Source organism: Myiozetetes cayanensis, unplaced genomic scaffold (genome assembly GCF_022539395.1).
Source record: "Myiozetetes cayanensis isolate MyiCay16 unplaced genomic scaffold, myiCay2020 scf28, whole genome shotgun sequence".
Lineage (NCBI taxonomy): Eukaryota > Metazoa > Chordata > Aves > Passeriformes > Tyrannidae > Myiozetetes > Myiozetetes cayanensis.
Genome location: NW_026087499.1, coordinates 2,453,657 through 2,480,289, shown reverse-complemented (window position 1 = coordinate 2,480,289; position 26,633 = coordinate 2,453,657). Strand labels below are relative to the sequence as shown.

At 51.3% G+C, this 26,633-nt stretch overlaps 1 protein-coding gene across 1 annotated transcript in view; it reads left to right on the top strand.

Annotated features, from left to right (window-relative positions):
- Positions 1 to 26,209, top strand: part of LOC126643684 (tyrosine-protein phosphatase non-receptor type 11-like) — a 34,521-nt gene extending 8,312 nt beyond the window's left edge. Inside the window, exons 2-16 of the mRNA XM_050322225.1 lie at positions 9,938 to 10,060; positions 15,034 to 15,228; positions 17,089 to 17,281; positions 17,370 to 17,489; positions 17,718 to 17,831; positions 18,217 to 18,313; positions 18,906 to 18,985; positions 19,632 to 19,787; positions 21,048 to 21,179; positions 21,411 to 21,565; positions 22,612 to 22,679; positions 23,082 to 23,233; positions 23,438 to 23,538; positions 24,270 to 24,381; positions 24,831 to 26,209. Coding sequence (XP_050178182.1) covers positions 9,938 to 10,060; positions 15,034 to 15,228; positions 17,089 to 17,281; positions 17,370 to 17,489; positions 17,718 to 17,831; positions 18,217 to 18,313; positions 18,906 to 18,985; positions 19,632 to 19,787; positions 21,048 to 21,179; positions 21,411 to 21,565; positions 22,612 to 22,679; positions 23,082 to 23,233; positions 23,438 to 23,538; positions 24,270 to 24,357 — 1,774 coding nt within the window. The 3' untranslated portion in view covers positions 24,358 to 24,381; positions 24,831 to 26,209. The remainder of the gene's footprint in view (positions 1 to 9,937; positions 10,061 to 15,033; positions 15,229 to 17,088; positions 17,282 to 17,369; positions 17,490 to 17,717; positions 17,832 to 18,216; positions 18,314 to 18,905; positions 18,986 to 19,631; positions 19,788 to 21,047; positions 21,180 to 21,410; positions 21,566 to 22,611; positions 22,680 to 23,081; positions 23,234 to 23,437; positions 23,539 to 24,269; positions 24,382 to 24,830) is intronic.
- Positions 26,210 to 26,633: the final 424 nt, after the last annotated feature.

Here is a 26,633-nt window from a genome sequence, read left to right as displayed (position 1 = left end):
AGCTGTTATCTCTGGCATCTCCACTGTCTGCCTGTTGGGCAGAGGAGGAGTGTCTGAGTGCTAAGTAGGAAGCTGGGGTGTATTTAAAAGCTCAGGTTTGGAGGGAAGTGCTGGCGGGGAACAAAGGCAAGTCCTGTTCTAGTTGTGAAACCACTTGTTGCCCTCGATTGTTGGACGCCAGTTCAGCTCTTCCTTGTTTTTCCAGGGCTGCTTTCAGCCTTGGAATGGTGACAGGGAGAGAGGATGTGGTTTTATTCCTTGGGTGTTTTGTCTTTGGAAGAGCTGACCTGTTAACTGTAGGTTAATCTCAGGAGAAATCCAGCTCCTGCTTGCAGTGTAGGGATAAGGAGAGCTCCAGAGCCACTTCCAAGCACTGCCTTTCCCACAGGCAAGTTTTTTGAGCCTTCTTTGCTGTCTCCAAAGCTCCTCTGCACCACTTTCCCTGTTTTTAGTAGCACTTCTGGAGCACTTTTCCTCACAGGCTCCAGCTGGAATGTCAGGCCGGAGATGGCTTTGGATAATTCTTACCCTGACACCTCTGCCTGTCTTCAAGATGGAGCAAAATTCAGTTGTTTCTGGGTGCTGGAATCTCACCAAATCCACTGAAAACTCTGGCAGGAACACTGCTGCTTTGGGGTGACATTTGCTGGACAGGCTGGTGGATGTTTGGGGTGGTGGAACTGTCGTGGACACTGCATGGATACCGGCACGAGAAAACAAGGATCTGAGCATCCTCCTGGAGTGTAAGAGCTGCTCTTCCTCCTTTAGCAGGATGAGGAGCCCAGCTCTTGTTCTGGGAGCTGCCTGAGTGGGATTAACCCCTCAAAGTGCCCAAGCTCTGTGCTGTCCACCCCCTGCTCCCCATCCCTGCTGGGCTCTGGGGGACCAGCCCTGCCCAGCATTTCCCAGTCTCTGCAGCGAGCTGGGACCTCCAGAGTGCCGGGCTTTGCTCTGAGGTGGAGATCTGCTGATCCCTAAATCTCCTCCGTGCCTCAGCTGCTCTGCTGGCACATTAAAGGCTCGCCACAAAGCAACCATAATTGTGCTAAGTGTCTGCGGGATAATGGACTAAACGCTCAGGATTGCAGAGGCAGCCGCATTCCCAGCCATTTAATACCTTGATTGATGGGTGTTTAGTTGTTTGCCAGCCCAGGGACGGCCTTCCCAGCTCTGCTTTCTCCTGCCCTGGGAAGCTGGTGACGCAAGGGGCTTGCAGGATGAGGCAGGAGGGGGCTGTTGGGCCGGTCGTGTGGCTGCAGGGCCGCAATGATCCCCAATTTACCAGCACTGGGTGTTGTGCTCTTCCTCCCCAGCTCGCTGAGCCGAGACAGGGGAGGCCAGTGGTGGATTGGGGGCTCGGTTTGGAAGAGTGGAGTCATCCTCTTGTCGCCCCAGGGGTGGTCTGGGGAGAGGTCTGTGTGCCTGAAGGCCTGTCTGAATGTCCCAGTTATACCACGTGAGGCAATAAAAGATGTTTTCTCTCCCTTGCTGTTTCTGGACACTGGAGGTGCTTGGGCTGCCTGACTTGAGGCACCTGGGCTGGGTGGCTGAGATGTGTCCCTGCCTGGTCAGGACCCCCATAAACACCGAGCCACGCTTCCAACTCAGCCAATAATGCCTTCCCTACTCTCTCTCAGGTGATGACACCCCTGCAGCACAGAAGGTCTGGAGCACAAAACTCTGCAGCTGCTTCGCAGGGGGGGAGAAAGATGTCGTAGGAAGTGGTGCCTGGAGCTCCATGGAATAGAACTCTGCCCGTTAATGGCTCTTTCTCCTTCTCCTTCAGCCCTGGCTGCCCCAGGAGCTGACAGGCAGATGTCGTCACGCCCTGGTGGTGGCTGCCCTCACCATCCCCTGCTCACCACTCCACTCACAGCTGCTGCCTCGCTGCCGATAAGAGAACGAGATGACTTCCTTTTCTTCTCCCCACCCCTGCTCCCTTCCACAGCAAGCCGGGTTGTTTTTGGGTAAATAACTCGCTGTCGCTTCACTTGAAACTTTGCAGGCTCTGCCGCCCTGCCCGGCGCTCCTGGAGGATGCTGGAGGCTGGAGCGTTCCTAGGAGGCAGCAAACTGCCCTCTGCATCCTAGAGCAGCTCCCCCCACCTCCCAAACCCCCCGAAACCTTCCTGCCTCTTGAGCTGCCCTGTGGTTTCTGTGGAATAACCGGTGTCTCTGTGCCGGGTCAGGAGCCTTGACCAGTTATGGTGAGGTAGGAGATCCGCTCTGTGTGTGTGTGTGTGTCTGGCTTCTATTTTTAACAAAGCTGATTGTTCTGAAGGGGAGAAGGTGTGGAGCTCCCGGGTGTCGCTGAGAGTGCACAGAAAGGTGCCACTCGCGCTGCAGGAGCTGATTAACCTCGAGCACCCAGGGAGGTGTTTTAGGGTGGGAGAAGCGATGAACAGAGCGAATTTCTGCAGACAGGCAAGGCTCTATCCGGTGGAAACTTCCCTCAGCTGGCCCTGCAGCACATGGGGCCGGTGACTGTGTCCCTGTGCTGCCTTCAGCGCTGGGAAACGGCACGTTAGCAGTTTCGTTTGTGCGGGCGCAGCTCAGGCGGCTCACGGTGCTGACTGCGGCCCGGGAGAGGTTTTTATCCCTGCCCGGGCAGGATGTTACTTCGTGCTCTTTTATTAGATTTTTATCTCGTGTTACCTTGCTGCGTTAAGGGTTCTGGCTTATCTCTGCCTCTCGTGTCTGTAAGCTCAGCACGCTTCCCGTGGGCTCGGTGACTCGCTGGCGTCGGAGCATCCTGATTTCGGGGTGCTGGACGTTCCCCTGGGTGGGTTTCGGAGCTCCAAAGTGCGTGAAATGACAGTATTTAGTCAGAAGGGTGGTGAAGTCAGAGTGATGAAGGTTATATGGGGCACGAACTGCAAAGCAGTGAGGGTTCTGTGGGGTGTGAGCTGGAAAAGGTTCTGCTGGAGCAGAGAGTGGAGTGGGAAGTGATCCCTCTGCCAGGCTGGGAGGCACAGCAGGCAGTGCATGTGTCAAGAAGGCTGGAAATGCAGGGGATGGATCCAGGGTGGGATCTGGGCCGTGCCTGGAGCAGCATTTGAGGCTTTGGGAGCGTTGGGCGAGTGGTTCTTTGCCCTGGAGTGCCAAGTGGAGCCTGCCTTGGGTCTTCCTTCCTTCCTCCCTCCCTCAGGCACGGGCTGCTCTCAGCCCTCCTCAGGGATCCAGGTGATGGAAGCAGCTCCAGCCTGCTGGTACTTCACATTCCCTGGTATCTCAAGAGCATCCCAAGGCTCCAGCCCCACCCTCATCTCAGTGCTGCTCTCTCAAGTGTTGCAGAAGGGGCTGGTGTCTCCGGTTCTGCTTCACTGGATCGGAGCAAGAGCAGCTAAACAAATACTTTCCTGCTCCAGGAGGAAGCCTGTCAGTCAGACAGCAGCTGGGGCTGGCTGCTGATAGGTATTTTTAATGCTCCAGCTGTCTGGCAGGTGGGCCTGCAGTTTAATTTTGACTTGCTTTATGAGAACAGAACCATCTGTAATGCACAGGCCGGAAAACTGCCATGGATGGATGGAGGGAGTTCCAAAGAGGTTTCTCCTCCTATTAGAGGTTTTGAGACGAGCAGGCAAGGCATTATTGGCTGAGTTTGAAGCGTAGCTCAGTGTTTATGGTGGTCCTAACAGCAGGATAACCTTTGAGTAGAAAAGGTTGCTTTAAATATTAAGTTTGTTTCGGAGAATTAAATCAGAAAATTTGAAAACCGCAGCCAAAAATAACAGAGCCTCGCACACCTTTGGGGCTGATGCTGCCAAAACAGCTGCAGGGCCTGAGCTACACCTTTTTTTAATTAAGAGAACATGGGTGTAAATCCTCTGGGCAACTTGGAGGAGCCCCAGCTGCCAGTTCCCTGCTGGTGCAGGTGAGCGTGGCTGGGTGTTGAAACACTCCTTGACTTGATAAAACTGCGTCTGCCTCTCCCATTCTGGGAAAACTGAGAACTGCAGGGCAAAATTGGTGTCTCTTTCCCAGGAGTTTCAGCTGCTGCCCCTCTGGGAAGCCCTCTGCCCCTTGGGAATGTGCTCCATGGGAATATGCACCATTTTCCCAGGGAAACAGCTGGTGCCTGTTCCAGCCCCTTGTGGTCTTTCCTTCAAGTCCCAGTGGTTCTTCTCTGTAGGTTTTAGAGATGCTCTTCCTCCCCCAGCTCCTTCACACCTGGATTTACCAGCCTAGAGCTGGGGGATGTGGGTGCAAGGATACCCCAATCCAAGGGCAAAGGGACTCACTCTGGTTTGCAGGGATGCACAACGTGGAGTGGCCAGGCAGACTTTTCTCTGCTGCCTGGGGAATGTCCCCTGGGCCACCACTGTGTCCCAGTCCCTCTGCACCCTCTGGGTGGACTCTCAGCTGGCCAGAGAGAAGGCCCAGAGCCGCTGGGTGAGCCAGGGTGAGCACACAGGGAATGGGAACGCTGTGGGAAATCTTGGGAAGAGCTGGAGCGATGCTTGACTTCCCACAAGCCGCAGCTCCCAGACCGGAGCTGCCAGACCAAGTGTTTCACCAGGAGAGATGAGGGAGCTCCAGAGTGGCACAGGCACAATCCCTCTCACTTCTTGCAGCCCCTGGGCTGCCTCAGCTTCCCCCTGGGGGTGCAGGGGTGGGTGGGAGGGCACAGCAGCTCAGGGGCAGGTGACGGTCGCTGTCACATCCGTCACGTGTGGCTCCCACAGGTCACACACCACTGCTCTGGTGCCTGTTTGCTCTGCTCCTGTGGAGCACTCTGCCCTCTCTGTCTGCAGATGATGGCAGGTTTCATGCCCTGGGTCTTAATTTTGTCCCTGTGGCTTCCTTTCCTCGTCGCTGCCGAGCCTTTATCTGGGCAGCCCAAGGCAGTGATGGTGGAAGGGGCTTTTCCCCTATCAGGAGTGTGGGATGGGCTGGGAGGAAGTGCCAGTGATAGGCAGAGCCCTGGAATGTGTGCAGGATGGGGGGAGACTGGGCTTTGTGCAGCCATTTCAGCCTGGATTAACCTTGGCTGAGAGAAGGAGCTGGGAAATCAGCACCTCCCTTTAGACCTGCTGAGCTTCCCTTGCCTTTCCTGAAGCCAGGCAGAGCTGTGTCCCTGAAAGTAGGGCTGGAAGATGCCATTAAAATGGGTGTGGGAGTGACTGAGTGTGAGAAACGGGGCAGTGTGTCCCTGGCCAGGGCTGCTCTGGGCTGGCTGGGACAAGGAGCCTCCGTGGAGCTCAGGTGAGGTGCTTTGTGGAGGTCCCAGCCTGCCCACCTGGAAAGTGGTTGTTTGGGTGAAAAGGAGAAATATGAACAGTGTTTTAGTTCTCTTTTTTGCACCCAGAGCAAGGCTGTCACAAAGGGTGTCTAGAGAGCAGGGTAAGAACGTGCCCTTTTCCCTGGGAAGTTCACCCAGGCTTCCTCCACACAACCCTGTGGGGTGTGCTGCAGTTTCTGGGTTTTTCTCCTGGAAATTGCTATTCTTGAGCTGATCACCTGATTCACAAGCCAGGGTTTCCCTGGAGGGATAACAGGTGACTTGTGTGTGATTGCATTTTGACCCTTCCCAGCTCAGATCAGGGCCTTGTTAAAGACTTCAACTTACAGCAGAGAGGCCGAGGGAACCCTTGGCAGGCTTTGCCAAGCAAATCTGGGACCACAGAGATGCCATCTCCTCCAGATGATGTGTTTTCCTGTGCATCCATCCCAGGCAGAGGAGTTGATGCATCCCCTTAACTGGCTGCTATTTATGTGACAGGTTTTTCGTGGTGCTTGTTGTCAGAGTGATTTCTGTCTGCTCTGATCTCGGCCAGATTGAACGAGCTGTTTGGTTCCCTGGGCAAAAATCATCACTTTGGGCACCCAAACAGCTTGAAACCCTTCTGCTGAGAGGCTGTGATGAGGTCATGGACATGCTGCCTGCTTTTGGGAGGTGGGGTGGATGGTCCAGGAGGGGAATGAATGGGACAGCACGTGGAGAGAGGGAGATGTGCCAGGGACAGGCATGGACTGGAATGATTTAGATAAAGGGACTGAATCACAGGGAGCTGATGAGTGCAGACTGCTGCGTGTGTCAGGGAGACAGGACAGATGTGAATTTATATTAATTAGCAATTAGTGCCAGCTGAGGCTCCAGAGCCAAGTAAATGGAAATTGTCTGCACCAGCTCCCTGCCAGGAGGGTGGTGCCTGCTCCTGTTTCTGGAAGGAAGGAGCTCCTGGAGTGCCTTTCCTGCTTGTCTTTGTGGTTTGGATGTGCACTCTGCTCTTCCTGCTTCAGCCAAAGCCACCCCCCCTCCCCCAGGATGGGTCTGGCCAGCACCTTCCTCCAGGTTCTTCAGGGACAGGGATTGACACTGGAATTAAATGCCAGGAGTCATAAAACTACTCTTAACGATGCAGTTTAGTTAATCCCTGCCTAAACCCAGGTTTTGGAGGTTTTTTTGATGGAAACTGCTGTGCCCAGGCTGTTCCTGTGCACGTGACAGGCGTGGAGAGGCTCTTCTCGAGAGCCGGGTGTGAAACCCTCGCTGACGGGAGGGTTTGAGCTTCAAACCAGAGCGTGGGTGGTGAGTTGAAACCCCTCTTCGTGACACAGAGGAGCTCTGGGTGCTCTGCAGGTCTCACCAGCTCAGCTTCACCCCTTGTGAAGGTCGTTGGCTGATGGGCAGAGGCGTGGGCTGAACTTTCCATCGCTGCAGCCTCGGGGGATTCGCACCCCCTGGGCGGGGGTGAAGCATCACTGGGGTGTCCTGCAGTGGGACAGTGGGCTGGGGTGCTCCAGGGACTGCTGAGGGAAAAGAGGGAATTGCCCTTGCCTGGATTTTTGATGTGCCAAGTGACCCAGAAGGCAGTGGGTGCAGGAAGGGAATATCCAGAGACGTGGAGAGAGGGGGTTAGGGCTTGGTACCCACCCTGCTGAGGGGCTGAGCGGTTCCTACAGCCCAACACAATGAGCTGATGGATCTTTGCATTCCCTCTGAATGGATCTGAAGTGTCTGGATCCCTTCTGCAGCTCTGAAGTGTTTTTTTTTTTTTTTTTCCTATTTGCTGAACAGGAAACTTAGCCTTGCAAAGAGCTGCACTGCCCCAAGTCACACCTGCCCTCACGAGCCTACAACCTCCCTGTCTGGGGGAGGAATCCTCAGCTGATTATTTGCCTTGCCTGCCTCCAAGGGCAGGGTCCATCCTCCTGGATCCTCCTGGGCTGCTTTTGAGCTGTGGGAGAGAAGGGGAGAAGGAAGGTGGTGGGCTGGAATAATTTGCTTCCATCAACTTCGGGGCCTCACTCGGGAATTTCATTGATTACCTGTGGGTTAAAGGATCATCCCAGCACAGCTGGGAGCTGGATCCCCCTGTGGCACCTCAGACAGTGACTTCCAAGAGTTCCTCTGGATCGGGATGCTGGCACCCTCCTTCCCCAGTGCCACATTGTGCTCCATTGCTGAAGTATCCTTTTGGATACGGTGCTTTTTATCCTTTATCCACTTTGTGGGATGTTTTTTGGAGCCATTTAGAGTTTGGGGTACAGGATTCCCGGCCAGGCTTTTAAAACTGCCTGGTTTTTTTGGATTTCTTAAGGGTGTACCAGTGTTGCTCAACTATTTATCCTGTTTCATCCCAAGACAGGAGCACAGGGATGCATTCCAGCAGAAGAAAGCATTCCTGCTCATGTGAGGGAGGAAATGACTAACAGCGCATGGAAACGATGACTCTTTAGCAATTAAAGAGAAATTATTTGATAAATTTTTTAACATGGAGAAAGAGCTCCTTTTCCAGGGCTTCTGCTGGAATGTTGCTGCTGTTTTGAAGCCAGAGGTACCCGTGCCTGATTTACCTGGAGCTGAGGGTTTGTGGGTTATGTTGGATCAGTCAAGAGGTTTTTTTTGTGGTGCATGGGTGGGGGGGATGCCTGGCATCAACATCAAGGCTTTTCCTTGTGTGGAAGTGGATAAATCCCGGCTGGATAAACCCACCTCTGTCTGACCTGTGCCCACGTTTGCTGGTGCTGGAATAGGTGACTCAGTCCTGCAAAAAGCCATCGAGCCCTGGCCTGAGTGACCCTCTGCACAGTGATGCTTATTATTTGCTGACATCAAAACATGGCCTGATATTAATAATGGACTTTTTTCCCCCTATTGTGGGGATCTAGTTTGGACCCTCTTTAGCTGCTTTCCTTCTTGGAGTGCTGAAAGCTGAGAAAAAGAGGCTGAAAAGGGACCTGTGAGTCGATTTTGTGGCTGTGGCCAACAGCTGCTGCAGTGGAAAGGGAAGAGGGTTGTGGTCCTCCCACAGAGGAGGGAGGTTGGACATGACTGTTGCCTGTTCCTTGTGGGATCCTGTTGCCTTGGATGCTGGAATATTTACAGCCCCAGCACCTCTGCCCTCTTCTGGCACTGACAGAGGGGTCTGTTCTCAGCATCCCCCAGGTCTGGCTCCAGCTGAGCATCCCAGGACAACCCGTGTTTCCATAGGGAGTTTGGGGCAGCCTTTGAGGGGTGTGGGCACTGTACCACAGACTGGGATGTTCCCAGAGCTGGTGTGTCCGTATCTCCAAGAGCTCTCACCCCACTCTCATTACCAGAGCTGTTTCCTTGGGTTTTCCCTGCTGTTCCTGGCCCAGCAATGCCACTCTGCTTTCACTGCCATTAGCATTCAGTGGGAGTGCTGTGTGTGGCCTCTGGCAGCCCGGGGTGTCCCTGAGCTCCATTAAGCCCCATTAGAGCATCCCATCCTCTCCCAGGAGCAGCTCAGGGGCCCAGTTAAGTGCTGGCCCTGCAGACAGTGGGTTTATGAAAGGGTGTCACTTGTGGGATGTCAGGAATACAGGCTTGGAAACGCTGGGATTCCTGTTTACCATCTGTTTCCACGGCCCTACCCCAATACACCTCTCTGCACTGCACAAATTCAAGGACCTGCAGTCAGAACTGTTTGGTTTGTGGTGGCTGGGAGGAAATCCCAAATTGTGGAGGAGATGGTGACATGTCTTGACCTTTTCTGTGTGTACCTCAGAGACAAACACACTCTGTTTGTAGGGTGGGTTTGGATGTATTTCCTAACACAGGCTCAGGCATTTCTCTGCCTCCACTGAGATGAACTTGCAAACCCTTTTTGAGGGGGACACACACAGTGTGTTGGTTAAATCTGACCCAGGGGCAGCTGTATCCCAGAAACCAGCTTCCTAAATGCTTCCAGATATTCTCCTCCTGAAAACCCTCATTTCACTTGCTTGGAACACTAAACCTTGCAGCTTTCAGTTGTTTAGTTCAGACCTCCAGGGACATCCTATAAATCGTCCTTTCCTCTGAAGCAGGGTTTGACTGTGCAGCCAGTTCTCTTGCAGCTGGTGCTGCCCCAAAAATACTCTAAAAAACCCACCCCCTTGTTACCATCCAGCGTTAATTGTGGCTCATCTCCTCTTTGCTCATGTGGAATGTTCCATCAGTGCCATTGCAGAAACGTCTGCTGGAAGGTGACCTAAAGCTGAGCAATACTTTCAGAATCGGGTGCCCTCTCGTTTTGGGGTGCCCTGTGTGGCACTTGTGAGATTACTCAAAAGAGCCTGGCATTTAGAAAGTGGATTTTCAGCAGCTTCTGGGAAAAAAAAAAAAAAAAAAGGAGCTGTAAAACTGGTGCCACGTGGGGAATCGTTGGTGTAATGTGCATATTTAGTACTCATCAAAGCCTGGGGAAACACCAGTTCTTGTGATCAAGGAAACTTGATGGAGACTGATAGCACAGAAATTAGATCAGGAGGTGGTTTGATGACGCTTAAAATACAAAGATTGCATTAAAGCAGCACAGAAAATGATGAAACATTTTCCCCCCCTCGGGGTGAACTGTCTGTATTTCCCTTTTCCCTGTTGCATGGCAGGAGGGTGAGGAGAGATGGACGGGACCAGGCTGTGCCTGCAGGTGGAAGCACGGCAGGCTCAGGTGAATCACTCCCTCACGTGTCCCTCCTGCACTTCACAGGTGGTTTCATCCCAACATCAGCGGAATCGAGGCCGAGAAGCTCCTGCTCACCAGGGGTGTCCATGGCAGCTTCCTGGCCCGCCCCAGCAAGAGCAACCCCGGGGACTTCACCCTCTCTGTCAGGTAAGAGGCAGGTAGAACTCATCCTGTTTTCTCTGGGACCAAGGCAATGGCAGGAGGAGGAAAGCTGCAGTTCTGTCAGTGGTTTTTGTGAGTGGAAGCCCCTGAGGGGCATCCTAAGGGGTGCAGTGGAGCAGAACCACCTCCCTCTGGAAGGGAAAAAGGTAAAGAGCCACATCCACCCAGTGAGCCCCTGAAAGGAAAGCAGTGGCTTCAAGGCACGAGCTCTCTTTCCATCAGCACCCTCTCCTTGCTGCCTTAACCACTTGGATTAAACCCCTCTAGCCTCATTTCTCCTCCCTTTTTTCAGCTGTCCCTTGACCCTGCCCTCTTCTTGCCCTCTCTGCCCAGGGCTGTCCTTTCTTAGCTTGGCCAAGAGGGTTTGCAGCTGCCTGATGTTTTCCTTTAGTGCTGAGGGATCCATCCCAAAAAGTCCGACCCTTTGCCTCTCGCAGGGCTCTGACTGCCCACAGCCTCTCAGGGCACGGGGCCACACGGTGGAAAGGGAAGAATCCCAGGTGGAAAGGGAAGAATCCCAGGTGGAAAGGGAAGAATCCCAGGTGGAAAGGGAAGAATCCCAGGTTTTCCTGCGCGTTGGCAGGGTGGGGAGCGTGACCTCACTGGCTCCCCGGCAATCTCGCCATCAGCAGTGGCTGCGAGTTAATGAGAGAGGCAGGAAGTGCTTCTAATTAGAATGGAAAATCAACTCCTGGTGAGGAAATACGTGTGTGTGTGTGTGGGGGTGATGTCCCCGTGAGCTCAGAGCCCCCTCCCACGTGAGCCCCTGAGTCAGGGCGCAGTGTGCTGGGGAAGGGAAGCACTGGCAGCCCCTGCCGAGCCGGGGCAGTGCAGGTTGTGCCATTCAACAGCGTCCTGATGTGGAAAGACCCTGTTATTTCTTTACCCCCTCCTGCTTTCTCTGTGCAGAAAGAAGAGAGGGGAGAGGAAGGGAGAGTCAGGTTGTCAGGGGGGGTTGGACCACTTCCTACCACGGGGAGACATCAGGGTTGCAGTAAATGCTTAATAACGACGTTGTTTTGGCCATAAATCGAGCCAATTAGTGCTCGAGTGGTGCCCTGCAGCGAGGAGATGGAAATGGAAAGCAGGGGAGCAACAGCACTGCCTTAACATCAGAGGATGGAATCATCCCCCCCGTAGTCTTGGGTGTGGAAGGTTTGACTGCATGTGGTCGGTGGTTTGCTGGGCCGGTTTGGCTCGTGTTTTATCTGAGTGAAATAGAAAAATAAAATGGAATAATAAAAATATATGGAAGGTATAAACTATATAAATATAACTTGATAAAATATATAAAATATAAATATATATAAACAAATGTGAATATATACAAAATATAAATATATAAACAAATGTGGATATATACAAAATATAAATATATATAAACAAATGTGAATATATACAAAATATAAATATATAAACAAATGTGGATATATACAAAATATAAATATATATAAACAAATGTGGATATATACAAAATATAAATATATAAACAAATGTGAATATATACAATATAAAATATAAATAGTTAAAACCTGTAAAATAAAAATAAATATATAAAATATAACTATACATATGTACTATATGAACTATAAAATATAAATAGATACAATCTATACAATATAAAGAAATAGAAATGTATACTATAGAAAATATATAAAATATAAATGGATAAAATAGATAAAATATAAAGAAATAGAAATGTATACTATAGAAAGTAAAAATATAAGTGGCTAAAATCTGTAAAATATGAAGAAATAGAATTGTATATTATAGAAAAGATATAAAATATTAATGGGTAAAATGTATGAAATATATGAAATATATAAAAAATGAAATCTAAATCTCATCTGCTCTTTCCCCACTGGTGACGGCCCCAAAAGAGTGCGTTGATGTTCTTGGGAATTCGAGCAGCAACATCTAATAGAGTAGAGAATGAGAAGCTTTATGTGCTGCCAGAGCTGAAAGCCTGGGCAGTTATCTTCCCCCTTTCCCTGTGACAAAGGTGGAACAATGTGTTATTATTCTCATCTGGAATTATATCCTGACAGAGCTCTTTTATTATTTTTTTTATCTCTGAACTGGACAGGTCTATATATATATATATATATATATTTCTTCCTTTCTGAGAAATAAAAGGTTTTCAAAGGAAACAATACAGATACCTTTGAAAGAGTGCCTGAAATAGAGGTGTCAGTAGGAGAAAGTACCTTCAGGAAAACAATCAAACCCTCTTCCTCCTTCTTTTAAACCACCTCCCCCCCCCCTCCCTTCAGCTTCACCCAGGGCTTTTGAAAGGCAGGGAGGGGAAATGCAGCTCCCTTTCCTTCTTCTGGAGAGGATGTGGGCTGGGAGGAAGGCAGGGGCTGGAGTTTGGGCTGAGCAGACCACACACCATGTGCTGGTGAGTGTCCAGACACATGTCCCCGAGGAGGGGCAGGGAGAGGATAGTTGTAGGAGTTCTGCAAAGTTTTCCATGGCTTAGCTCTGTGGCTGCTTTCTCTTCCCTTCTGTCCTCCCTCCTTCCCAATCCAAGCTGCTGGCAGCTGCTACCAGGCCAAACCACGGGCCAAAAGTGGATTTATTGGCTCATCCTCGAGCGCTGATTTGGAGCACATCAGCGGGGAGGGAGGGAAGTGGCCTGGCAGCTTCAGCAGAGGAGAGTCACTCTGAGCAAGGCTGGAGGGAGAAACCTGTGCCTGCAGCTGAGCTGGCCTGTTTTGTCCCCCTGCAGATGCTGCAGCACTGCTCCCTGCAGGTATTTCCACGCTCAGCCCCAGCTGGGGAAGCTCCTCTGGGTGGTGGAAGAAGGGTTTGGTCATCAGGGGATTTTGGGAGGGTGCAAGGAGGGTTTATGGGCACTTTGTGCACATCCTCACCAGTCTTGTATTCTCTGTCAGCTCATATTGTCTGCCTGGTGCTGGGTTTGCTTCTGACAGGGAATACTTCAAAATTTAGGAGTGATTTTGCACAAAAGAAACCTCAGTTTGGAAGTGAGGGCTGCTTGGGGGGAGAAATGTGGGACCCCACTCAGGAAACGCCCCCGTTGTCTCCAGGTGCCCCGTGTTTCCTTGCCTGGGATCTGCCAGAGCACGTTCTCAGAGGACCAAATATTTACAGTCACTTCTAAAGAACATGAGCAGCTTCTTGCAGACCTGGCCAGGTCCAGGGAACAGCTTGAACAAAGGAAAAGGCATGTTGAGGGTTTGCCTAAGTGGTGCTTGGCCCTTGGCCACAACAGGAATGGAAATGCCAAGACAGTTGAGAACCATCCGTCAGAGACCCTGTTAATTTGGTAATTGGGTCATGCTTTATGGGAACAGATCTTATCCTGGCTCATGGATGCAGGACAGAGCTGCTGGGAAACAAACTCTGCTCAGAGCTCAGTCTCCCACAGTGATTTCCCCACTAACACTGAGCATTCCTTCCTGGAGGTAATTGGGCTCTTCCTTCCCAAAACACGAGTACAGATGCACTCTGGGTGCAGGTTAAGACCTGCAATCACAGAGGATTTTATAGAATCATGGAATGGTTTGGGTTGGAAAAGACCTGGTGCAGTTATTTCTGGCATTTCAAGTGATTCTTTCGCCTTGAGTGACAGAAAAATCAGGGTCTGCTTGGGTTTTTTGTGAGTCCTGTTGTCACTGTCTGTGTTCTGCTCCAACAAAATCCGCCTGGTGACCACTGCAGTGTGGACTCAGGTTCACAAGTGGGAGTATTTTGGATCAAGAAACCCTCCTGGATATCTAGCTTAAGGATGGTGTAAAGAAGCTTAGCTTGGAATGGAGGCATCTCTCAGTGAAGCTGCCAAAAAGTGGGGCTCTGCTGTTTAACCAGTGCTGCCTCCCTGTCCAGCTGTGTATGGCTCAGCCAGATGTGGCCGTGCCCTCCAGCACGGGCAGCTGAGGGACTCTGGGCACCTCCTCTGTGTGTTAATTCACCAGCCAGAGAGCCCAGGGCACAGTTCACGGGATGCCCGTGTTTTGGTGCCCAGCTTGGAGCTGCCAGGCCTGGCCATGGGAAGGAAATGGGCACTGATCATTGTCCTTTGTGTTTATAGTGACCTTGAGGGCTCGGGGTGGAGGGATGGGGGATGAATGACCTTGATTATCTCTCTGCTTTTCATCCCTGGAGGGCTCACAGGCCTCGGGGCTGGGGCTGTGAACTGAGCCTTTGTGGGCTGGGCTGGAGCTTGGGAGGTGGGGATGGGGCTGTGGAAGGAAGGGAGGTTTTTGAGCCTCGGGTTAAAAACAGCCTGTGCCGTTTTCTTCTGGGCTGCACAAGGGCTCTTCAGGGCCAGCTGCTGCCGTGAATGGCAGAAGCACTCGGTGTGCCAGCCCCTCTTGGAGGAGAGGCGTTGTCATCCTGCTGGCCGGGGTGGGAATTTCACAGCCAGTTCTCATTCCCATCCAGCGAGTTCCGCTCATCCCCTGCGTGCGAGTGTCGCCAAACTTCGAAGTCTGTGCCCGCAGAACAGCTGGGTTTGGGGTGGCAGCCAGGGCAGACGTGTCAGGGGGAGTTATCCGTGTCTCTCTGAACACCCAGCAGTGCCACTCTGCAGCTCCCCCTACTACAGATGGTTGGCTTCTGTCTCCAAGACCTTGTTCCCGAGGTGCAGCGTGACTGTTCAGGCTCCAGATGCAGCTTTTCCCACCTCAGGCCTGACTGTCAGCGTTTTCCCTGGTTTTATTCTGCTGTTAACGTGGGATGATGGGAAGACAAGGATGCTGTCTCTGCCTGTTCACACTCGGTTGTTGTCACCGGACTAGCACGAACTGGAAATCGTCTCAAGGCCAGACAAAGCATCCAGGAGCGAACTGGAGTTGCTGATTCTCACTAATGAAGTGTTTTTAGCAAGTCAGGGCTGTTTTAAGGACACCCTAAGGTGCTCAGGAGGCAGCTGGGCTGTGGGGGTTCCCATTCCCTCGTGCTGACGGTGATTTTTTGCCTTCCCCCCTCAGGAGGAACGACGAGGTGACCCACATCAAGATCCAGAACACAGGGGATTACTATGACCTGTATGGGGGTGAGAAGTTTGCCACCCTGGCAGAGCTGGTGCAGTACTACACCGAGCAGCAGGGGCTGCTGAGGGAGAAGAACAGCAACGTCATCGAGCTCAAGTACCCTCTGAACTGCCAGGACCCCACCTCGGAGAGGTAACCCACCCTCTCCCACCGCCCTGCCCCGTGCTGGGGATGCTTTCTTGCCAGGTGGCATTTAATTTAACTGGATGAGGTTGCTCAGAGCCCCATCCAATATGAGCAGAGTGAATCCATCCACAAAGAGCCCTGCGGGTGTATCCCAAGAGTCCCACAGTTTTGTTTCCAAAGGAAACAAAACACCTACAACAGGTGGTTTGTCCTCCTGGGCAAGAAATTCCCCAAGGGAAGCATTTCCCCCACCCCATCTCAGCCTGTAGCCCCTGTTCATCCCAGCAAGGATTGTCTTGCAGGGATGGATGACTCTCCTTGGGCTGCTTCAGGCTGTTTCCACCTGATTAATGACCTTTTTTTCCCTCCCCTTCGTCTGGGGGGATATAATGACACCACTTTATCTGACAGCAGATTAGTTCCCTGAAAGAGCTGTTTTGTTTTGCCTTCATCTGAAGTGTTTGCAAACCCTTTTTTTTAAAGACATGCAAACACCCCTGCAGCTAATCCCAAAAGTCACAGCAGAAACAACTCTTACTTTTTATTGTAATGATAATAGGAGGAGGGTGTTGGAGGGAGGATGTTGGGGCAAGGAAAACAGTGTCTTGTAAGGAGAATTCCTTTGTGTTCCAAACCAAAGTGTCATTTCAGCTTGTGACTCTTATCACCAAAGCTTTTTTTTTTTTTCCTGGTCTGTAGGTTACTTATTCTTACAGACAATTGGGAAGTTAAAATCACGATCAGCAGCAATTTGTGAGGGAAAGACTAGCAAAGAAAACTGAAATTAAACAAGGCTTACATAAAGTTAAAGAAACCAGCACTTAACACCTAAACTGAGATTAAAAAGACTGATCCAGCATAAGCCATTAATGTCAGTGATGAAACCCCAGCCATGACGATGTTCCAGTGACCCCTTTTTTTTCCTTTTCCTCCCCCTCAGCTCCCCCAGTGTCACATGCTGGGAAGGGGGAGGCTGGCACAGGCTCCTCACAGCTCTGCCTTCATGGCCATGACTCCTTTCAGTTCCCAAAATGCAGCAGAGCTCTGCCCTCCGAGGGTCATGTGAGCCCTGGGAAGTCCCTCCAGCTCATGTGCTCCTTTGCTGCCAGGGAGGTTCCTCTGCTCCCTGTGGTGTGAAAAGCAGCCCCCTGTGAGCAGAAACCCTGGAAAAGTGGAACCCCCCTTCCCTCAGCCAGGCTTCCCCCTCTCCTCCCACCAAGGACAGGCTGGTTTGGGAGGGAAGGCCCATAAAGACTTCTCCAGACCTCACTGCTGGTGGCACAGGGAAGGAGAAGAGTCCAAATCCTCTGACTAGATGAAATGAGAGTGGTGTTGGAATACAGCAAACCTTAAATACCTTAAATCTCATCCCATTCCACCCCCTGCCATGGGCAGGGACACCTCCCACTAGCCCAGCTTGCTGAAAGCCCCGTCCAACCTGGCCTTGAACCCTGTGCTCGTGCCTGGCACTGTCTGACTGCACCCCTGCTGACTCCCAAGAGCTCCTCCTCTTCCATATATAAAAAAAAAAGTTAAGGGAAATGAATTAAAAAAAAAAAAAATCAAAGGAAAAATTATTAAAAAACTAAAGAAAAAGCCACCTTCGAGAAAGCACCGTGAGAATCACGTGTCAGAGCCTGTCCCTCGGCCAAGTCCTGCCACCTGCAGCCTGGGGAAAGGTATGGATGTGACATTGCAGGCTGCTGGGGTTGGAGCCACCAGGGACTGCTCCCGAAATAAACCCGAGTGGGTCGAGCGGTCGGATTTGGGAGCCCGGGAACGGGTTTTCCACGAGCATCACCCCCGGCAGCCCCTGGTCTGAGGGAGGTTCCTGGGGTGACCTTGCCCTGCTTTGCTGCTCCCCAGGTGGTACCACGGGCACCTCACGGGCAAGGAGGCGGAGAAGCTGCTGACGGAGAAGGGGAAGCCGGGAAGTTTCCTGGTGAGGGAGAGCCAGAGCAAACCGGGAGACTTCGTCCTGTCGGTGCTGACCAACGAGGACAAGATGGAGACTGGGGACCGAAAACCACACGTGACCCACGTGATGATCCACTACCAGGTGGGGAAAGGGGCTGTCCCTGCTCCCACGGGGTTGGGGGATCCCGCTGGGAGCCGAGTCGCAGTGGATTTGGTGTCTTCTCCCGCAGCTGGATGGGAAGTACGACGTGGGGGGAGGAGAGAGGTTTGACACGCTCACAGACCTGGTGGAGCACTACAAGAAGAACCCCATGGTGGAGAAGTCTGGAGCTGTGGTTCACCTGAAGCAGGTAAAACTCCGGGGGGAGCGCACAGATCTGCCCCCTGCTCTTTGGGAACTCCTGCTCCCATCTGGAACATCCCGCTGGCTGCTCGTCCTGCTCGTCCAGGCTCACACTTGCCAGAGGTCCCTGGTGCCAGGAATGGTCCCCAGCTCTTGCCAGCACCCCAGGGATTTGGGAACTGGGGTTTTTTTCCCTGTTCCTGGGGGTGATTCATGTCCTGTCTCCACCTTCCAGCCCTTCAACGCCACGCGCATCAACGCGGCCAACATCGAGAACAGGGTGAAGGAGCTCAACAAAATGGCAGATCACAGTGAGAAGGCCAAGCAGGGATTCTGGGAAGAGTTTGAGGTATGGGATGCTCTCCTGCTCTGTCCTGCTTAGGCCTGTGGGTGAGGAATATTCCATTTTCGGGGTTTTCCAGCACTGAGGACCTTTTCTCAACGCTTCCTCCTTTCCCTGTTTTCTGTGTTCAACTGAGTTAATTCCTGCTCCTCTTTTAAGCTGCTCTTTCCTGTGGCAGTTTCTCTTTCCTTATCCCTGCTGTTCCCTGCAGGGATTTTTGCCTTCTTCCTCCATTAACTCTCCCTGTCAAGCTGCTTCTTGGCTGCTTTTCCCTTCCTGCCAGCACTCCCTCTGCTCTTCCCAGTATTAGGAAGTCCAAAGAGCCTTTCCCTTGCCTCTGACTCGCCTTGTGTGCCCAAGCACAGCCTGTTCTTTGGTTCTGTCCCCACAGATGCTGCAGCAGCAGGAGTGCAAGCTCCTGTACCCCAGGAAGGAGGGACAGCGACCGGAGAACAAGGCCAAGAACCGCTACAAGAACATCCTTCCCTGTAAGGAGACACCGGACACGGGGTTGGGGTTTTCCACCACAGTTCCTGCAGCCTTTCCTGGGGCTGGGGAACCCTGCAGAGCTTTCTGATCAGAGCTGGGTTGGAAGGAGGTGGTCCCTGTCCTAGAGAAGGGGTCCAGGTCGTGGTGGTCTCCATCCCCTTTTTGACCTGGATCTTCCATTTGGTGTGGAAAATTGGCAAATTGCTCTCCTCTGAATCCAGAGGAGTCATATGGAGCGGTGCCAGGGCAGGGTCAGGTTGGATCTCAGGGAAAGGCTCTTCACCCAGAGGGTGGTTGGCACTGAACAGGCTCCCCAGGGTTTGGTCACAGCCCCGAGGCTGCCAGAGAGGGTTTGGACAACACTCTGAGGGACAGGGTGGGATTGTTGGAGTGTCCTGGGCAGGGCCAGGGGTTGGACTGGATGATCCTTGTGGGCCCCTTCCAGCTTTGGGATATTCTCTGATTCTCTGAGCCTCCAAAGGAAACCCTGGAAAACTTGCTCAGGGGTCAGTCTCCACCACTGATGTCCACCCAACCCCTCCCTGCTCCTGCCTGTGTGGCTCCCGCTCATCCTGGACTCTCCTCCTGCAGTTGACACCACCCGGGTGGCCCTCAGGGACGTGGATGAGAGTGTGCCTGGCTCAGACTACATCAATGCCAACTACATCAAGGTACCTGGGGAAGGGGGGACCCCACGTGGGGCTGCCCCTCAGCCCAGCACTGTTTCTGTGTGACTTTAGTGGGAATAACCTCTCAGGATCAGTCTCTTTCACTGGATCCAGGCCAAACACTGGATTTTTTTTTCTGCTGTGTGCCAAGGGATCTCATCATTCCACCCTGCCCTGTCTGAGAGTTTATCTCCATCCCCTCCTTTCCTTACCTGTTCACAGGGTCCCAGGGGCCTGACCCTGATTTTCAGCTACTGAACATTATCTCTGAAATTGTTCTCTCTCAACCAAGAGCTGCTTGAAGCTGCATTTCCAGCAATGCTGCTCTGGCTCTTACACACCATCCTTTGGGAAACCATCAGAGTGGCTTCATTCCAGCCACATCCACCTGAAACATCGGCAGTCCCTGCTGGGAAGGAAGGCTCTGCTGCACAGCAGTTGTGTTACAGCAGGAGGAAGGTCCCTGGAGGCTGGCAGAGCATTTTCTGACAGCTCTGCTGAAGCTGGTGATGAGAGTGGCTGAAGAACCGGAGGGAAATCAGCTGGTTTAGGAATCCTGCGTGGCTGGATGTGCTGACCTCGCTGCTAAAGCAATTCCTGGCTCCTCACTCCATGGCTTTTCTTCCCCCCCCCACTCTTTGTTCCTCAGAGCATCCCTGAAGACGGAAGGAGCTCAGAGCACTGCAAGGTCTACATAGCCACCCAGGGCTGCCTGCAGACCACTGTGAACGACTTCTGGGCCATGGTGTACCAGGAGAACACCCACGTCATTGTCATGACCACCAAGGAGGTGGAACGGGGCCGGGTGAGCACTTGCAGGGTCTCCTGGCACTGCCCCCAAGCCTGAAAGATTCCTGCTGCCAGTCCTAGTGGTGTTCAGTTAAGCAGCCTCTGTCTAGCTCTCGTTTAATTTAGTTCTTCCTCTGTCTTGTCGTGTTGTGTTAACTCTTCTTCATGGAGGGAAAATAACACCTGGCTCTGCACATCCCACAGATCTGAACAGGGTGTCCCTCCCAGGATCTGCCTCAAGGCTCTGGGGGACTGCAGGTGACAGAGGTAGAGAGACAGAAATCATCATGTGTGTCACAGCAAGCTGAAGGTGGAGTGAGGGATGTTCCAAGCTGTGCGAGGGGGGAAAACAAATTATACACCCCTTTGTGTGCCACCTGAATGGGTTTCACCAGGAGTGGGTGGCAGGGGCCAGGGAATCCAGTGAAATTCCGGGCAGAACTGCCTCCTTCCCTGGCAGACAGGAGCTAATTAGGATTGGCACAGGCAGCTTGGCTGAGGAACGAGGGGGAAGCTGCAAGGAGGAGATAAAGATAGCTCTGCTCACAGCCTCTTTTGTGCTGGCAAAGTCACACAGTACAGGGAGGACAGGAAGGGACAGGCAGGCTCTGGAGCTCCTTGGGATGGAGGTTTGGCTCAGGAATTAGGCAGTGAGCAGACCCACAGCTCAGGTGCTGCGTGTCAAGACCGTAACTTTGGTAAAGCAGTGCCTTACCTGAGGAAGGGGCTGGTGGAGGAAGGAAATCATGGAATCATGGAATGGTTTGGGTTGGAAAGGACCTTACAGATCATCCAGTTCCAAACCCTGCAACGGGCAGGGACACCTTCCACTAAGCCGTGTTGCTCCAGCCCGGTCTTGGACAATTCAGGGCTGGGGCAGCCACAGCTTCTCTGGGCAACCTGTGCCAGGGTCTCCCCACCCTCCTGGGGAAGAATTCCTTCCTGATATCCCATCCAACCCTGCCCTCCTTCAACCTCATGCTGTTCTCCCTTGTCCTGTCACTCCTTGTGGGAAGTCTCTCCATCTCTCTTGCAAGCCCCCTTTACACATTGGGAAGCTCCTATAAGGTCTCCCCAGGAGATTCCCCCAGGGATCCCATATTTCCTGTAGGAATGGCCCTCTCCAAAGGTCCAAAGCCAACACTGTGTGCACGGCTCTCCTTTTACACCTCCCCACTGGAGCTGCACCCCCGGCAGCTGCAGCATCACCCCCTGACGCAGGGGGGGCTCAGACCCCCCGGATTTTGGCTGAGGAGCCTCCCTGCTGTCCCCACAGAACAAATGCTTCCGTTACTGGCCCGACAAGGGCAGCACCAAGGAGTTTGGGGGCATCTGCGTGCGCCACGTGAGCGAGCGCGAGGCCCAGGGCTACCTCCTGCGGGAGCTGGAGATCCTGCGGCCGGGCAGGGTGAGTGAATCCCGCGGCTCCCCCGGGCACGGGATGGGCTGGAGCCCCACGGGAGGGAAAACCTTCGCCGGGTTTTCCCGCATGGTGCCCGCCCTGCTTTGGGTCGCGCCGTTGTGTGGAGCGGTTCGTGGGCCGTTGTGGGAGCGGTTCGTGGGTTGCTGTGCTGGGGGCAGGGGGAGGTGGAGGTTTCCCCCTTCCCCCAGGAGGTTGTGGCGGTGTCACCCCCGGCAGGACGAGCGGCCCAGGCTGGTGAGGCACTACCAGTACTTCAGCTGGCCCGACCACGGCGTGCCCAACGAGCCGGGAGGGGTCCTCAGCTTCCTGGACCAGGTGAATCGGGCCCAGCGGAGCATTCCGGGCACGGGGCCCATCGTGGTGCACTGCAGGTATGGACATGGGGCGGGGGGTGGGAATGGGGGTGCACCATGGGTCAGCACAGGAGCTGCTGGAGGCCAACTGGGAAATAGAATGTAAAATAACACATTTTAAAAAAAAAAAGTACAGAATATTTAATATCTATTTAATTTTGTATATAATATATAAATATGTGTTTAATGTATTACATAATATATATTTATTTAAATATATTTATAGACATATTTTATATACTATATATAAAATATATAGTATAGATTATGTATTGAATATATAAATATGTGTTTAATGTATTACATAATACATATTTTAATATATATTAAATATATTTATAGACATATTTTATATACCATATATATAAAATATATATTATAGATTATATATTAAATATATAAATATGTGCTTAATGTATTACATAATACATATTTTATATATTATATATATTTATAAACATATTTTATATACAATATATATTAAATATATATTATAGATGATATATTAAATATATAAATATGTGCTTAATGTATTACATAATACATATTTTATATATTTTTATTTAAATATATATTTATAAACGTATTTTATATAATATATAAAATATATTATAATATATTATATATTGAATATGTAATGTGTAAAATGTTAAAATATATAATATAAAAATATATTATGTATTGAATATATAACGTGTAAAATAGTAAAGTATATTATATATAAATATATAAATATCTATTTTTAAAATAGACATCTGTAAAATATATTAAATATATAAAATATAATATAGACATGTATATTATATATAAAATATATGATATGTAAAAATATATAAAATATCTATTCTATATAAAGATAATATATAAAATAGATATTAAATATGTATTTCTAGATAAATATATATATTTATCTCTCAATAATCACAGACTCTGATCTCCAAGGAATCACGCCTTGCCTTGGCTTCTCTCACCCCAGCCATGCCAAGCCTGCCTGGGGTGGGGTGAAAATGGAACTGGCCTTGACTAACTCTGGGAATGTTCCCTCCTTTGTTTTCTCTTCCCAGTGCTGGAATAGGACGCACAGGCACCATCATAGTGATCGACATCCTGGTGGATATCATCCACAGGCAAGGTATGTCTCCCTGGCCACGGGCACTCCCCCTAGGAAGGGAGATGTTGTCAGCAACACAGCCCAGGGGGGCTCTCGTTGGCATCAGTGGGGCCAGGATTTCAAAATAACCCTCCTAAATTCTTCCCTGTAGAGGGAACTTCTTTAAATCGATTTTACAAACCTTTTGAGGGTGGGAAGTTTGGATTTGTAGGAAGTTGCTGCAGAACAGACCTAGTTCCCTCCTCTCCCTTTGCTCCAAGCAAGTCACCCCTTCCCCAGACTTCCCTCATCCTTTCCTCATCCTTTCCCCAGCCCTCCCTTCCTGAGCAGCCAGAGGGCGAGAGCTTTCAAACTGTCTTAAGGGAAGCCCTCCTTGGAATTAATTTTCATTCCATCACCATCACTCTGCTGGCTCTGGAGCAGGTCTGGACTGTGACATCGACATCCCCAAGACGATCCAGATGGTGCGGCGGCAGCGCTCGGGGATGGTGCAGACGGAGGCTCAGTACAAGTTTGTTTACATGGCAGTGCAGCAGTTCATCGAGGCTGAGCAGAAGAGGTTGGAAGAAGAACAGGTGAGGGAACGTCCCCCTTGGGCTTGGCTGGAAGGGAACACCATCCCACCTTCTCCCTGGAACTCAAATTCAAAGCCGTTGAGGTTGGGAAAGACCTCCGAGATCGAGTCCAACCAGTGATCCATCCCCACCTTGGAAAGCTGCTTTTTTTTTCTCTCTACCTGCCTTAAGTGGGGGTTTTATTGTCTTTGCTTTGTCTTCCAGAGGAATAAAAGGAAAGAACGAGACTACCTGAACATTGGCTACCCTCCCACGGAAAAGGGCAGAGCCAAAGGGCAGCCCCCCTCCCCACGGACCCCCTCTGTGTAAGCTGAGGGGCTCTCCCTGTGTTTATCCTTTTCCAGAGTGTCTTTCCCCACACCTGAATCCTGACCAGCTGCTGGGTGTCGTGTGGGAATGGCCCAAATAAATGAGTGGTCCCAGCCCACTGTCAGCAGCAGGGGTAGCACCACCTTCCCTCTTGGAAGGGGGAGGAGGAAATAGATCTTTAGATATATGTCTATAGATAAAGATATATAAATACTCCTTTAGAGAGTAGTGTCCTGTTATCCCTGGCTCTAGAGAATCAGCTGGAGAGGGAAACTCTGCCACTGCCACTTTAATCTGAAGGAAGATGAGACAAGAGCAGAGAGAGGTGTATTTGAGTCCACCTAGAGCAGGAGCATGGGCTAAAGAGCATGAATTCCTTACATACACAGAGATAAATTACCCCAAATTATGTTTTTGCCCTTGCCCCAAGTAATGGGACACCTGTGAGTGCTGGAGAGGGGATTGTGGTTGAAGGTGAGTGGGTGGGGACACGTGTCATCTACAGGCTCCATTCCCAAGCATTTGAACCAAGGAGGGGTGGCCGAGCCAGAGGGGGAGAAAACAGGGAATGAGAACAGTGGGAACACGATGTCACCCTGTGTACAAGGCTGGGGAGGGCAAAAAGGGAGCTTGGCTGGGCCATTCCCCACTTCCCACTGACCACCAGCCTCTGGGCAAAGATCCAGAGCGGTGAGGCTGTTGATGACAGGGCTTTGTTTCCTGGCAGGGTGGATGAGGAGTCAGCTTCCGTCCTCTACGAGAACCTCACCATCAAGAGCCCGAAGGTTTCAGGGATGAGTAATTCAGGGCGATAGAGGAGCTGTGTGGAGGCTCCACAGGTAGGAATGTTCCCCTGGGGGTCACCCAGAGTGTCACCACCAGGCTGGGTTGTTTTTTTTTTGGACCAGCTCCTCTGGAGCTCGGCCTGGCCACGTCTCTGAGAGGCTCTGCCTGCAAATGCGTGGTGGAATTTGATGGAGCCTAAAGATGTGGCTGTGGGAGAAAAGTGGGGGTGGTGGTGGGGGTGAGATCTCAACAGAGAAACACGTTTACAATGTTCCCAGCGAGGGGGGAAATCACAGTGTTCTCAGCATTCAATATTATCAATTAATAGCAGCTTTTCAGGCTGTTATATCAGGGAACTGTGGGACTCTGGGGACAAGGCTGAGCTGTGTGTGTAAAAACAAGTGGGAGACACTTCACACACTGGGAACATCTCAGCTCTGTAATCTTATTTTCTCCCAGTTACAAACCTGCCACCCTTCTTCCTTCTGCTTTTGGAATGCAGGATTTCCAGTGTTTACGTCCACCCTTCCCAAGCTCTGCAACTGAGGACAATTTTTTTTTTTTTTTGGCCTGTCTTGCCTTCCCCAAGCACCTTGGATTTGGAGAGGAGGGGAGAAGCTGCCTGAGAACCTGCCCCCAAGAACATGCCTCATCCTAACTTATTCATGAGAAGCATCTCCTCCCACTCTCCCCCTGCATCAGTAGGTTGATATTTATGTGAAAGTGCCTCTGGACATTCATTAGGGCATCAAGGCTCAGCTTCAGGGTTGTTTTTTTGGTTTGGTGGTTTTTTGGGTTTTTTTACTATTTTAATTTAAAATTCTTATTTTTTACACACAAAGGAGCAGAGACAACTCTTTGCTTGAAGCTTTCCCAGGGTTGTTGCCTGCTCAGGGCTTTAGCAGAACCTGTCACGTTTTCATCGGGTCAACCATTTCTAAGCTACGAAGTGTTCTCAGCCTAAATCCTGCAGTAACTCTGCCTCTGTGAGGGTGAGAAGTGGAGAGCACTGCCTGGACCCAGCTGATACCTCTCCTCACACCTCCTTTTTGGCTGTAGCAGTTCTAGATTTTTATGCAAAAAGCCACGTTGGAACGATCCCTGCTCCCCGTGTGAGAGCCTGCAACCTGCAAACCCTTTAACCCTCCAGCAGAATTTGGAGGCACCAGAGGAGCACCTCCATCCTCGTGGGGCTGAGCTGAGGTCCCACCCCTGGGTGCTGAGGAGCAGGGACCCAGCTCTGTGCACTGTGCTTTAAGCCACCCCTCCTGAGAGCAGCGTGGGGGGGAATGATCTGAGCTGAATTTCTGGAGCTGGGCCCCTCTAAGCTTGATGCAGCTCTGCCATTCCTTTGCTGCACGACCCTTTTTTCCACCCCAATGCACCTCTGTGGCAAGGCAAGTGTTGTATCTGCTGATAGGGGTGTTGTAGGTGTGTTTGTGACCTGGCCAGTGCCAGGAGATGAGTGTGTCGCCGAGTGGAGCGTTCCAGCTCTCTTTAAGCCTTGGTGCTTCCTGCAGTCCCAGCCCTAAGTCCTGCCAAAGAACCCCTTCCTGCAGGATCCATCAGCCTGGAAGTGTCTTCTGGGGGGAGCCTTGGGTCTGAGGGCCAGTGCCTGAACCCCCAGAGCGGTTTTGGGTCTGAGGACAAAGTGCCTGAACCCCCAGAGCAGGCACAGGGCTGATGTCCCAGTCCTCCTGCATCCCTGGAATGGGAAGGACTCCTCATGGTTGGGGTGTTAGTGCTGAGCCAAAGGTCTGAACAAATGCACAGTGACACACCTTGCCTGTAATTCCTGGCTGGTCTTTCTGCTCCCTCGTCCCATGGGCAGGAGAACTGTTTATTTTTATTGCACTTTTAATAAATGTTGAATATTCTCAAGGCTTTTTTTTTTTTCTTTCTTTCTTTCTTTTTTCCTTTCTTTTAAGTGGTTTGTTTTCTGGGAAAGTGGCTGATGGTGTGAACAGTGGGACATCCTCAATGTCTGTTCAGGGCCCTGTTTTCCCTCCCTTTGACCATAAGGAGGGAGAGGTTCAGTTGTGAGTTACCAAAACCTTTCAGCCTTTATTTCCCAGTCCATGGTGGGCTGGGGATGTGCAAAGGGACAACCCCCACGAGGAGGCTGTGACAGACCCCTGGGAACAGTTGTGAGGACACTTTGGCCTGGTTTTCCACTGTGACAGTAGATTTTAGGAGGCTGCAAATGTTATTTCCCTCTGCCCTGCCCTTGGGTCTCCTCAGTGGGGGCTGAGTGATAATGAAGATGCAGTGACAAAGCATTTCATCCCTCCCACTGTCTGTTTGC